The following is a 13,563-nucleotide window of genomic DNA, read 5'->3' on the forward strand; positions in this document are numbered from 1 at the left end:
GGCCGGTGACCTTATGCTCTGCACTGCACATCAAGTGCAGTCTGAAACTCCTGCGTTGTTACATGATATCTGGTGCTGTTGGCTCTCAAGGTTACCAAGGGTAGGTCGGCCTGCCTTGCGTTCTCTGGCCCACATTCTGGTCACCTCCATATTTGAAAGTCATAGCACAACAGCATTCCAAGTATCAAAGAAGACCTTCAAACAAGGGGGGGGTTATCATTCTTTTAACACATGTTAATGTTTTCCTATTTTTTTTATTATTTTAAGGAAACAATCCGTTCAACCGATTTCCTACTTGCCTGTTCTGCGGCTAGAACTAAAAGCCCAGCTAGCGTGAACTCAGCGCCGCAGCTGAAAAGCAACACGTTCCTCCAAAAGGAGGAGCCACGCTGCTAGCTAACCATTTAAAAGTGGCGCATGCGCACTATTCTCCAAACGACACTTAGCCCTTCAGCGCTTAGTCCTTTCTTCATTCTGCTTGCTGCTGCTGCTCGCCGGTGTGTGGTTAAGCCTCACGTTTGTCATTTTTATTTTTTTTTGTCAGTCGCCGCTTAGGAAATGAGTGGGGATCATTCCCACAACGAGGACCAGGTAACGCCGAGCACATTTCGGGTCGCCGCCATCAATGTTTTACGCGTACACGCTTACCATCATTGAATTTGTTTGGCTTGACAGGGTAACTTGGCTAACTGTAAGCGGCGCGTTGGCCGAGTGTGTCCAAGTCTGATGGTTTCGTTAATAAGAATAATGCGTTGACAGTTTATCGGTATTTGCGATTGAAGACGCGGCAGCGTGCTGGCAAAGCATGCGCTTCGATGCTTACTCGAATAGAGATGGATTTACTGTGGCGTTAGCAGTGTAGGTATTAGCCGCTAAATCATATTACCAGGCAGCGTAGCCACGTTAGCTGAGCTAGCTTAGAAGCTAAGAGACAGCCGATTCGCCATCCAGCAAGTTCAAAGTTAGTTAGCCGCCGGCTGGTTAGCTTGTAGCGTATGTAACCCTTGTCTGTTTTCTAATATATTTCAGATCGACTGTGGCTCTCGGGTCAACGGTAAGCGTGTTAACGTTTCTTACACACATGACGATTACAATGTTTTTCGTCTCATTTGCACGGGTCTCCGTTGATAAATTACAACATGGGATTAGTTTAGAGCAGAGGACAGAAATGGCGTCCAGAGACTAAGTCCTCTCTTTCACTCACAAGCGTCTATTGTTCAAAAGGGAGGTCTTGCTACAGCTCGTCGGAAAATCACATCGTTGGTTCGAATGCGGATTCGGACAGAGCTAGGGGTGTTTTACCGATTTCCCGTGCTGGATGCAGCCGTCGGTGACGTTGAGCGGGCGAAATTTCCAGCTGAAAGTGAGGGTTTGGGGGTTGAGGACTTAGTCTCTGCGCCATTTTCTTTTTCGGCGCAGCGGCCTGACTACTGCAAGCTGAACCCAAGCTCGGTGCCTCGCCTCAGAGGTGTTCGTGGCTGGGAGGGCGCCCCATCTCGCCTCCGCCGCGCTACAGTCGGGAACACGATGTGACCAGCGATAGCTTATTTATTGACGACGCTTCAATTAGGCTTCCGATCACAGGGGCTTCGTTTTCCGCTCGCCCTGGAGAAAGTACCGGTAACTTTTGACAGCGTGAAGCTTTGGACAACGTTTTTCCCAACGTGTGGGATTTCAAAATGCACTATTTCAGACCTTTTATTTAGCTTCATCAACGTGTTCTAAATTGTACAAATAAATTAAGAATGTGAAAGGTTTATAGGCGTTTTGTCATAAAATTGACACTGGTCCGAGATGGAATTGTATTTTTGGGAGACAAATGGATTGTCACACAATTGAAACATTTGTTTAATAATAAAAAATAAATAAATAAAGCCCCATTGAGACCTAAGTTTGGTGTTCAATTTTGATCTGGTCAAGAATCTAGGCATGATTCACATAAATCCAGTGTAATGGCATACACATGACAGAACACTGAACAGTTACAGATTTACTCTTTGCGGAATGAAAATTAAGTCAGTTCTAATCCCATGTAAAACAAAAAATAAATGTAAATCCAATAATAGATCATTGTTTCATCTTAAACGATAGAACAACGAGAGTTTTTGAGTTTCCGAGTGAAGGTTTTCGGGACCGAAAGCTGAAGTAAAAGATCTGAGACTCTGCAAACAAAAGTTAATGTAACATTGTAGCTTATACTCATAGCCTGAGATGGCTGAAGTCAGGTGGCCTGCTCCTACCGACAAAATCATCACTTTTCAGAAGACCCCTAAATTGCAAGTTTGTTCAAACATTAACATTGCATTGTGAAAAAGGGCAAGCTCTTTCAACACCTTAGTTTGGACAATAATTTGTATAAATAAATGTGTGGCCTGAACAATGCATACACATGTTTGTTAAAACTATGAAGGTCATCAAAATGGGACTTAGAAACCTGAGTTTACTGTGTTTGTAATAAGTCTAAGCTTCATGATAGCGCGTTATGAGTTTAGCTAATTGTGTCGCTTACAGTCCATATTAAGATTTTAATAATTTTCCCCTTTTAAAAGTGCTTGCTGAACTTATTAGACAAACACATACTCAAGTATTTTTAATGAGTTCGCCCACCTACAGTGTTTAATCGTTTATTTATGTGAATAAATTGACATATGGTGATTTTGTCTTTACGAAGGTGGTCCAATCCAAATTTTAAAGAAATATTCAAAAACCATTTTTTTCTCATCAGCACCATCGGCTTTAGAAATGTTGACCCACCCGAAAACTCATTGCTGTCTGCTTTTATTCATCCGTGATGCTAAAATGACATCTGTGTCTTAGCTGAAAAGTAGGGCAAGAGGAGACAAGGTATTGGGGGGGTGTAACAAGGCATGTAATGACCTGTCACCATTTCATATTATCTCAAACAATGGTTGTTGATGCCACAAGAGGGTACTGTGTGATTGCATCATTGATTTGAAATGAGTATTTTTGCTTCAGGAAAAAAAAAACCTGTGTGCATGGTCATACGGAATACAAAAACTGCAACTATATTTTGCCACTGCCCTGGCACAATTCCGATACCTGCTTTTTTTTTGTAGACTCCCACAGGCATAAATCTAAAGAACATAAACACAAGGACCACAAGAAAGATAAAGAACGGGAGAAACTAAAGCATGGCAACAGGTGATTAATTTTGAAAATGCACACCTTTATGATTTGGGCGATATCCAATGCAGTTTGTCCCCCTCAATCTGATCTCTAAATGTGTTTATTTATTTACTGATCGATCAGTGACCACTCCTCTGACAAAAAACACAGAGATAAAGACAAGATGAAGCACAAAGATGGAAGCACAGACAAATTTAAAGACAAGCACAAGGAGAAGAAGGTGGGTCTTTGCAAGGATATTAAGCCCGTTTTTCTCACATAATCTTCAAATTGCTCTGAACATGTGAACTGTTGAATAATATCAACTAAGGAGATTTAAAGCAGTGACGGCTTGCCTATTTTTCTTGCACAGAAGGCAGTAATAATACAAAAAACGTTTTGAAGATAATCACTGATATATAAACGTTTGTAACCTTCACAGATTAAAGTCCTTGATGGTAAAATCAAAAAGGAGAAAGAGAATGGATTTGCCAGGTATTTACGCTCGGGTTCTGTTTCAATGGGATGCGCTGCATGCACAGAACATCAATGTTTATACATTGGGTTGAATGTGTTTTTATTCTGTTGCAGCCCCCCACATGTGAAAAGTGAGCCTGACGAGGACTTTTACCACTCCCCTAAACTTGAGAAGTCTCTAAAGAGAGAGCGGGATGATGATGATGAGTGAGTGACCAAAACTATACTTACCATATCATCGGCTTGGTTGGCTTTTTCAGTTAACATGTTTTTAATGTTCATGTTTCAGTTATGATTTCAAGCCCAAAAAAGTAAAGACAGAAAATGACAAGAAGGACAAGAAAAGGAAACAAATTGATGTAAGTATATAAGCGTGAGCAATTCTTTATTATTTATTTAATTTTTAATCAGACTCTGGAGACTTTGCAAAACATCGTCTTGGATGTCACTACACACAAACTAGTCAGTTAAAAAAAAAAAAATACTTAGGGCAACATAGATGACACCCATTCAACTGCTGGTAACACACTAATATTGACAAGATCTACTACCCATATAGCTTCACTAACTGCGCCATGCAATGCATTCTGTTTACCGAAAGGAAGTGTTTTTTTTTTTTTGTTTTTTGTTTTTTAACTGTAGCTTGCCCTTCAACAGCTTCCATTTTAACAGCATTTTTTTTTTTTTTTACTGCCTAGTCATAAATCTTATCAGTGGGGATGTTTTAATAGTTTTTTTCCAGTAATAAAATTAATAAATTGCACAATGACTTTGAAAGGTCCTGATCCCCTTTTATCTGTAACTCTTGAGCTTATTTAGATTTTTTTTTTTCTTCTTCTTCTTCATGTTACATGTGGTCTCTAAGTGAGTTAGATTTTGCATAATGTGTTTCAATCAGTCTCTCTCTACTTACTGGACGTGAATTGCAGTTTGGGTTGGGCCAACTCATTTAATTTCCGCTTCCCTTTTCTTTAGGACATTAAGCCTAAAAAGACAAAAGATAAAAAAGGAGAAACTGCTGATGGAAAAAAGAAAGCAAAGAAGGAACCAGAAGAGAAGTGGAAATGGTTAGTCGGTGCTGCGAATAGCTGTGCTGTGATTCTTTCATGCGTTTTTATACATTTTGCCGCTGATTCCAGGTGGGAAGAGGAGAGATACACAGATGGTGTCAAGTGGAAATTTCTGGAGCACAAAGGGCCTGTGTTTGCACCTCCATATGAGCCCCTCCCTAGCAATGTCAACTTCTACTACGATGGTAAGAAACATTCGTCGGATGAAGTCACAGCACTTCGAGCCGGCTGACCGACGCGTCTTTTGATCTCGAAGGTAAACCAATGAAGCTCAGCCCGGAGGCGGAAGAGGTGGCCACATTCTTTGCCAAAATGCTGGACCACGAGTACACCACTAAGGATATCTTTCGAAAAAACTTTTTTAAAGATTGGCGGAAAGTAGGTGGAAAACGTGCCAAGTTGTCTTGTGACAGCTTCTCCGATCTTTCTGGATTAATAGGCTTTTTTATTTTATTTTTTTTACCCAATTAAGGAAATGACGGCAGATGAAAAGGCGAAAATCACAGACTTGAAGAAGTGCAACTTCACTGAGATGTCAGAGTACTTCAAGGCTCAGAGTGAAGCCAGAAAAGCCAAGTCCAAGGAAGAAAAATTGGTAAACTTCTAAGACGTTTATTGGCACGTTTGGAACCGACATGAAGTCTGTCCGTTAGCATTATTGATATATTTAGATCTTTTTTTTTTTGGTACTGATTGATGTTTTTGACACTCATAGAAAATCAAAGAGGAAAACGAACGCCTCTTGCAAGAATACGGCTTCTGCATCATGGACAACCACAGGGAGCGTATTGCCAACTTCCGCATCGAGCCCCCTGGCCTGTTCCGCGGCCGCGGAGACCATCCCAAGATGGGAATGCTTAAACGTCGGATCAGACCGAAAGACATCATCATCAACTGCAGCAAGTTAGTAGTGCTGCCGGGCCTTTTTGGCCAGTAGTGCGGTTCACTACAGGGTCCTTGGAAAGTCACTGTGTGCTTCTTTTTCCATGAAACAGACATCTTATTCTATATTGAAACAGGTCAGGTGATTAAATAGCCAAGTGCTGAGTAACTTTCTGAACGGCCCGTATTTATTGACTGCTCACAGAGACTCCAAGCACCCGCAGCCTCCTCCGGGCACAAAGTGGAAAGAGGTTCGTCATGACAACAAGGTGACCTGGCTGGTGTCGTGGACTGAGAACATCCAAGGCTCCATCAAGTACATCATGTTGAACCCTAGCTCGAGGATTAAGGTAAGCTAAAACCAGAGTTGCACTGGTGGAAGGGGGGCAAAGTGGAGTATGTGAAGGTGCTTTGGGCGCCGTGTGAAATTTTAACAAGGTTTTTGCGGGTATCGACAAATCTACCTTCATTTTTTTTTTTTTGATTGTGGGCAAATTAATTGGATCATGAATCAACCAATTGCTAGTGTGTCATTGTATCCTTTGCAAAATAGCGGTTCCCTTGTTTCTTTTTAAGTTTTATACAAATATGCTTTTGTCATTGGTGACTCAATTTTCAATCAGACGGGAAATAAAAACGGATGTTTTACAATCTATCTTTTGGAGTTCAATAAAATACACCGAGATATACCAGTACCACCAAAGTTTAAACAGATATGGCTGGCGCAGCACTAAAAAGAATAAAATTAAAAAATGCTTTTGCGCTGGTGAGTTGTGTAGTTGGCTGAAAATATTCACTTGAGCTGCCTCATTGAAAGAATTTTCAGAACCACTGCCTAATAGTGTACCATGTGGGACCATCTGTTTGCGTTTTCATTTTGTCATTTCTCTTCGGGGCTATAATTAGCAACGTGACCAGATTTTTTAAAGGAAGAAAATCTGTCAAAATGTAAAGTGTGTTTGGAAAGGCCACATCGACTCCAGGTGACAACTCAAAAATAATTTTGAAAATTAGATGAAGCATTCTGTAGAAATTGAGACGTGTATTGGGCGGCAGTTTTTGGGATGGTTATTGCCAATTGGAAATCTGCTCTGAATGCCTTTTAAATTAGTTCCACTGGTGTACAGTATAACTTTAAGTTTTCAACTTTCTCCTCTCTTTTTATCATCTAAGCTGTGTGTGGAATGTAAGTCTGCTTGGGGAAGTGAACAGAACACAAATTTCAATGGGTCAAAATTAGCATCGTGTTTCAAATGCTGACACAAATCTTAGAGGAAAAAAAAAATCAACTAGCTCAGATTATTACTAGGAAGAGCAGTGGGCATGTGACTTGGTCGTTCTTTTCCATTTCCATTATCGTACTTTGTCATTCCTGCTACTATGATGATTGTAATAGGTCAAGCCATTTGCCCTACTTATTTCCTAGTTAAGAATTGTTTATCTGTGTGCAGGGAGAGAAGGACTGGCAAAAGTACGAAACGGCGCGCAGACTAAAGAAATGCGTGGACCGCATCAGGACCCAATATCGCGAGGACTGGAAGTCCAAGGAGATGCGAATCCGACAGAGGGCCGTAGCGCTTTACTTCATCGACAAGGTGAGCGCCGCGTACGTACCTCTGGGGTGAAAGGCGACGGCCGCCTCAAATGCCCGCTTGGTTTTGCGTGGCGCAGCTGGCGCTGAGAGCAGGTAACGAGAAGGAGGAAGGAGAGACGGCCGACACGGTTGGCTGCTGCTCCTTGAGAGTGGAACACCTCAAGCTCTATCCAGAGAACGACGGTCAGGAGTATGTGGTGGAGTTTGACTTCCTGGGTAAAGATTCCATCCGATATTATAACAAAGTCCCTGTGGAAAAAAGGGTGAGGAAAAATGGCGGCGTGAAAAAAAACAAAACAAAACAGACGGCCTTGCTGCAAACCGATTCATGTTTGTTGTTTCTCTTTTAGGTTTTCAAAAACCTTCAGTTGTTCATGGAAAACAAAGAGCCAGATGACGACCTGTTTGATCGCCTGAACGTAAGCGCCCAAATATGCAGTTGTACCTTGGAGTTTAACCGCAGCCGCTTTCAAGATGCCATGCAACATTTCAGCATTGTCATACACATCCAAGCACAAGTTAATTAATCATGATTGATGCCACAATCCGGTGCAACAGGCCCTGCCTTACAACAGTAGAATACATAACCCGATTTTGAACTCATTTGATATGTTTAAAGTCCAGAAACAGTTCGAGCTTTGAGGGATGTTTGTCATAACCCAAATTTGGACACTCGTCGTAGTTTATGGCCGAGCTAACCGAACCGCACAAACTCATCCGTCAGAAGCCAAAGACTTCTTATTATTTGGAAGGATGGCCTCTTGTTCACGTCGTTCATTTTGTTTTGTCAGACTTCGATTCTCAACAAGCACCTTCAGGAGCTGATGGATGGTCTGACAGCCAAAGTTTTCCGTACATACAACGCATCAATCACCTTGCAACAGCAGCTCAAAGAGCTCACAAATGGTACGCTGCCGAACCTAGGCTGAAAAATCCCGAGCGGATCAATGACGGGACTCTCTTTAAGTCAATGCGTCTATTTTGTCACTGTCAAATCACCGTTGGCGCTGTTGGCTCTCCAGTGGAAGAGAACGTTCCGGCCAAGATCCTGTCCTACAACAGGGCCAACAGAGCCGTGGCCATCTTGTGTAACCACCAGAGGGCTCCACCTAAGACGTTTGAGAAGTCCATGCAAAACCTGATGACGAAGGTTGGCAAAGAGAGATTATGTTCTTTCGTTCTATACGTCACGTAGGATGTGCTTTACAAGCATGCGGGTTTTCTTTTTGCTGATTTAGGTTTCATACTTGTAGCTTTGGACTTTTTTTTTGGGCTCCTCTCGGTGGTTCTTGATTTAACGATGCAATGGAAATAGAATGCGTTTTTCTTAGTCCTCTTGATCAGGCATGTCCAAAGCCGCTAGCCCTGCATGTTTTAGAAGTTTCTATCATCCAATGCTGCTGATTCAAATGATCAAGATTATTATCAAGCTTCTGCAGAGCTTGCTGATGAGCTGATCGTTTGAATCAGCTGTGTTGGGAGGGCAGAAATCTCAAAAACATGCAAGAGGACCGGCTTTGCACATGCCTGATCAAGAGGACTAAGAAAAGGAAAATCCTAAATGCTTTATAATGCTTCATTTTCCCCCTTTCTAGTTTTGTGTCTTTGGGAAATATTGAACATGTTCATAATGGCAACACGAAAAAAAAAATGACCAAGGAAAGCAAATGCGCTTTCAATACTTTCAAATGTCCACATCTCAGTGGGATAAGGTTTTGACAAGGTATCTGGAGGAATCGGCAAATACCATGTGATGTTTCTGAATGTATTACGTTATGAAAATAATATAATTATGTTTTTCATATTAAAAGCTAATTAGTTGGCACATGAGCAATTTTTTTTGCAAAACATTGTATGCCTTTAAGTTTGACATTGATGCACATCGTGATGCAATTCTCCCAACAGGTTAGGTCAAAAATATAACTTTGTTATACAAAACATCTTCTAGAGTTAGTGAATAAAATTCGTCTTAGGTCGTAAGTGTCGAACTCCAGTCCTCGAGGGCTGCCATCCTGCATGATAGCCTATTAGCAAGCTCTACAGGAGCTTGAAAAATGATCCTAATCGTTTGAATCAGGTGTGTTTGAAAACATGCAGGATACCGGCCCTCGACTGGAGTTCGCCACCTGTGGTCTTAAGTGAGACCACAACAAATACCGTTGTGAAGTTTCAGATATGGCAGTTTCCCCATCAAAACATCCTTTGTTAGTTATGAAGTAATTGCCTGAAAAAAATATATTCTTGAGGGTACTTCTATTGGGGGGGATCGACACTTTTTTGTTTTTGTTTTTGTTTTTCCCCCTTCATCTGTTTATCCATGCCAAGAGCCCGGGAACATGACCACGCCGTGTTTACTGAAATGTCCACTTTGTCTCAGATCGAAGCTAAAAGGGACCAGCTAACGGATGCCAAAAGAGAGCTGAAGAGCGCCAAGGCGGATGCCAAAGTACGGAAGGATGAAAAATCAAAGAAGTGAGTGGACTTCACCTGCAGCGCATATGTTCGCTTCTGTCAGCAGCCTCGTACGTTATAACGGCGGGTTTTGACCGCGCAGGGCCGTGGAGACCAAGAAGAAGGCCGTCCAGAGGATAGAAGAGCAGCTGATGAAGCTAGAAGTGCAGGCGACCGATCGCGAAGAGAACAAGCAGATTGCGCTCGGTACCTCAAAGCTCAACTATCTTGACCCTCGAATTTCTGTGGCTTGGTAAGTGATTAAAAAAAATATATATTTCCCCCCAATGTAAGACACTTTTTTTTCTCCCAAAAATGATGGGTGAAACCTATGAACAATAATTTAAAGATTAGAATTTTCCTTTTTTATTCGACACATTTGAGGAAGATTGATCGATTGTCAGCACATAATTGCAGTTTTGACACACAGATGTGTGTTTTCGCATCCGCCATATTTTTACTTCAATAATTACAGTACCAGGTAGAAGGCGGACGTCAGTTGGCTGTCAGCAGCCGGGTCGCGCTGCGTTCATTGACCCGCTCACAGAGTGAGGAATCTGACATACTTCATCCACAACAAATATGTAATTTAGGGATTAGAATGAGAAAATATGAAAGATTTACAAAAGATACATTTATTCCGTTTTGCTATAGTTTTTACACTGTCGCCCAACTCTTGGTGCGTCCTATACACAGTAACCGAATATTCCGGCGTTTGACCTCAAAATTAAAGGTGCATCCTAGCCACAGTGGCGTCCTCCATTTGGAGAATTACAGTAATTCTTAAATGCTTGCGGCCTGTTGACTTTGGTTTCTCCTCGCCAGGTGTAAGAAGTGGGGCATTCCCGTGGAGAAGATCTACAACAAAACCCAGCGCGAGAAGTTCGCCTGGGCCATCGACATGGCAGACGAGGACTTTGAATTTTAAATTCCAGGTTGTGGTTTTAACTCTACTTTTTAATCGGATACTTGTTTTTACAATAATGAATTTTTCTTGATGGACAGACCCGATAAGGTTTTGGCAGGAAAAAAAAAGATGAGATGAGGCCACATTTGAGTGGTAGTCGAACATCTGATCTGCGATCAGGCATAAAGCTGAACTGAGCATCAAGGCGTAGTGCCAGTAGTTGGATGACCCCCTCGCCCCCCCTCAACATTTTCCTCCCCATGGCGATGCCTGAACTTTGAACTCTGTGGTCCTATTGCTTGTGTATTAAGCAAAAAAAAACAAAAAAAAAAAAAGCTTTGTATCATCGTATCTTCATTCACTGTTTTTAATTTAGCCCCTTCATGTATTATGAATGCATCTATATTTTGATAGTCAAATCAAATGAATTCCTTAATACCACCCACAGGCCTTTTGAGGACATGGACAAATGTGAGCTTGAGGTGCGTGCGAGTGAGCGACTGTGTGTTACGCGTGTATGTATTAGGGGCCCCGACCTTAAAAGCTGTCTGTTTTAGGGTGATTATTTTAAACTGGACTATTTAAAGTGGTGTTTAGCATGCAGATGTGTGCGAAGTGGGCAAGCTTTTGGGGGTTGGAGGAACACTGCAACCATGTTAACATTGACTTAAGCAAGCAGAATGTGAATATGTTTTACAGCCTTTCAATCAGGGACTTTTTCTTTTTTTCAGTGTAAATGTGAATCAAATCTTTTTGATCCCGTCACTTGCGAGGCCCCATCCCCTGACGGCGCCGCTCAAGCCCCCAAAGTCTCCATCCGAGTCGAACTTAATTTGTTTCGAGGAAAAGAATCGCCCCTGTTACTTGAACTCAACGTATTTAAGTCTGTAAAAGGAAAAGTGTTTCTCGTCGGAGAAGAGTGTGTGAGGGATATCAACTTTGCCAAAAATTAATCACCAATCTGTTACGATTTTAGGTAGCTAATTGTGTAAAGAATGAGGTTCAAGCAATGTAACATTTTAATGTGAATTCATTTTATTCCACTCATGATAGGAAAGTTGATGTAAGTAGTTGTAAAGTCAACATCCTATTCCTGTTTTACCTTTTTGTCCTAGCATTTTGATCACGTTAAGTTGTATGCTCATTGTAGGTTAAGACTATAAATAAAAACCCTACACACACACAAAATGTCTCGTGTTTTGTGCCCTGGCGTAGCACACCAGGTCGTCTGGCGTTACCTGCCTTTGGGTGCTTAAAATTGGCCATTAATGCTGCTTAAACCTTCTACAACTCAGTGAAAAGGTAGACCCCGCCCACTCAATGTATGACTGTGTCCATCAGAAGTCAAAATTGTCATTTTGACATCCATTCTACCCGAAAAGATGGAGCATGTCTGCAAGTCTGTGTTCTGAGTGCGCGGGCCATTGCGTTCTAAAGATGTCCTCCACATAGAATTGACTGGGATCGGTGCAGTACCACATGTCCCCAGTAGAGAGCACACTACCTGTATGGTTGAGGTCAGATATTGATTGATACTGTAATTTTCATGTCCAATACAGTGTTAATAAGTGAAACGTCTCGAAACAGTACATAGTTTAACAAAGTAGGTGCTTAAACTGTGTTGGGCGGGATCAATTGTTTGGCTCAACTCCGCTATTTTGGTATTAATAGGAAGAATATTTTTTACATCTAATATTGATATCTGTACAAATAACGGATAAAAGTGGAAAAAAATATGGGGTGGCAGACATGGATTGGACTTCACTCGGGTAAATGTTCAAATCCCCAATTTTGTTGTATGCCTGTACGACGAAATAAAGACATTCTAAACCTGAAACATGACTACAAACTGGTGCGAATCAAAACTTTGCGTTGAAACATTATTAAACAATATTGTAACTACAAATGAAAGTTGCTATAGCACAGCTGGTGCCAAATTTCCCATGCACAGGCCCAAAACAAAAAAAGAGGATTGACTGAAAGACCCATGAGAAACGGAAATAAAATAGATTGATACTATTTTCTTACAATATCGACCTTCCTGCCGATTCTTGGATCGACCCTGACATACCCCCGCCCTACACGCAAGTGTGCAACACACACACACACACAAAAACATGCTAGATTACTAGTACCTACTTTGCCATGTAAATGTGAATTCCACAAATTTCACTTAGCATGGAGTTGTTGACCAAAAGAAGTTGTACTCATTTTTTTTAAGGAGCCGATCTTGCCTTTTTCATTGCCTTGGACATTTACTATGCCGATCAGATCCAAATGTTTTCACTGCTGTGTTCAACAGCGAGTATACAACCAGTCCATTTCAACAGGTCCGCAGGTGGGCAAAAGAATCCACACATTAGGTTCTTCGAGGCTCATTTTGACCGCTGGCAGAAACGAGATGTGCGATGGGATTAATCGGCCTCTTCAGTGATGCTAGCTAGCTAGCTAGTAAGCTACAGCTTGATTCCGGCGGGAAAATCTTATTGAAGCATTGACCATATCCCGTTTGTGTTATGCCGTTTCTTTTTGCCCTGTCTTTTTATTTTCTTTTAGGTCGGCTAAACACGCTGTTATGAACTTAGAGCCACAAGCTACCCACTTTCTCTTTTGCCGAAAAGAAAGGGGAAAAAAATCATCACGTGATCGAGACTCAATGCATCAAGGTGATTAGGCAAATATCATTTACTCCGCCGGACAATTTATTGTCTTTGTACGTTTTGTTTTGTCACCCTCCTTCCTTACACCGGTTATTTATACCTTTATGAATACATCATATCCACAACTCTACGGTCCATCAAAGACATGTTCGAGGCCCATTTTAACTCTCCTCCTCCCTTGTTCTGTAGTAAAAAGGAAAGAAAAAAATGGAACCCGGCCGAGTTACCGTCTCCTGCCAGTTTTTTAGCTACTGTCGGCGATTCGCCAGCAGGTGGCGCGCTAAGCAATGTAGAATCATTTCAAAAGTATCCCACAGCTTTTGTTTTTTTGGCATCGTTTTTATCCCCGCTGCAAGGTGGACTTTGGGCACAAAACACATAACAAAACGCTGCTGA

The 13,563-nt window shown here is 41.7% G+C and overlaps 1 protein-coding gene across 2 annotated transcripts; it reads left to right on the plus strand.

Moving 5' to 3' along the window:
- The first annotated feature begins 445 nt into the window (after window positions 1-445).
- On the plus strand, window positions 446-12,344 carry top1a (DNA topoisomerase Ia). 2 transcript variants are annotated; one of them, XM_088422624.1, is made up of 21 exons: window positions 446-591; window positions 1,030-1,054; window positions 3,078-3,162; window positions 3,298-3,367; window positions 3,569-3,621; window positions 3,718-3,810; window positions 3,893-3,962; window positions 4,579-4,670; window positions 4,743-4,858; window positions 4,930-5,051; window positions 5,146-5,268; window positions 5,389-5,576; window positions 5,761-5,905; window positions 7,007-7,150; window positions 7,227-7,412; window positions 7,500-7,568; window positions 7,941-8,055; window positions 8,172-8,299; window positions 9,527-9,621; window positions 9,704-9,853; window positions 10,426-12,344. In XM_088422624.1, exons 1-21 carry the CDS (start codon window positions 559-561, stop codon window positions 10,526-10,528), a joined length of 2,205 nt encoding a protein of 734 aa, XP_088278750.1. In that variant the 5' UTR covers window positions 446-558; the 3' UTR covers window positions 10,529-12,344. The 2 variants fall into 2 exon arrangements, with proteins under 2 accessions (XP_088278750.1, XP_088278749.1); XM_088422623.1 differs by having other exon boundaries at window positions 447-591; window positions 3,271-3,367.
- Window positions 12,345-13,563: the final 1,219 nt, after the last annotated feature.

The sequence above is a fragment of the Hippichthys cyanospilos genome, chromosome 9 (genome assembly GCF_059441005.1).
Source record: "Hippichthys cyanospilos isolate Australia breed blue-spotted pipefish chromosome 9, RoL_Hcya_1.0, whole genome shotgun sequence".
NCBI lineage: Eukaryota > Metazoa > Chordata > Actinopteri > Syngnathiformes > Syngnathidae > Hippichthys > Hippichthys cyanospilos.

Bases quoted from the DNA above. Each gene is read 5' to 3' on its own strand.
- top1a (XM_088422623.1), top strand. From the start codon at position 559: ATGAGTGGGGATCATTCCCACAACGAGGACCAG. The intron at 4,671-4,742 runs GTTAGTCGGTGC...CGCTGATTCCAG, and splicing joins CCAGAAGAGAAGTGGAAATG to GTGGGAAGAGGAGAGATACA. The intron at 5,269-5,388 runs GTAAACTTCTAA...TGACACTCATAG, and splicing joins AGTCCAAGGAAGAAAAATTG to AAAATCAAAGAGGAAAACGA.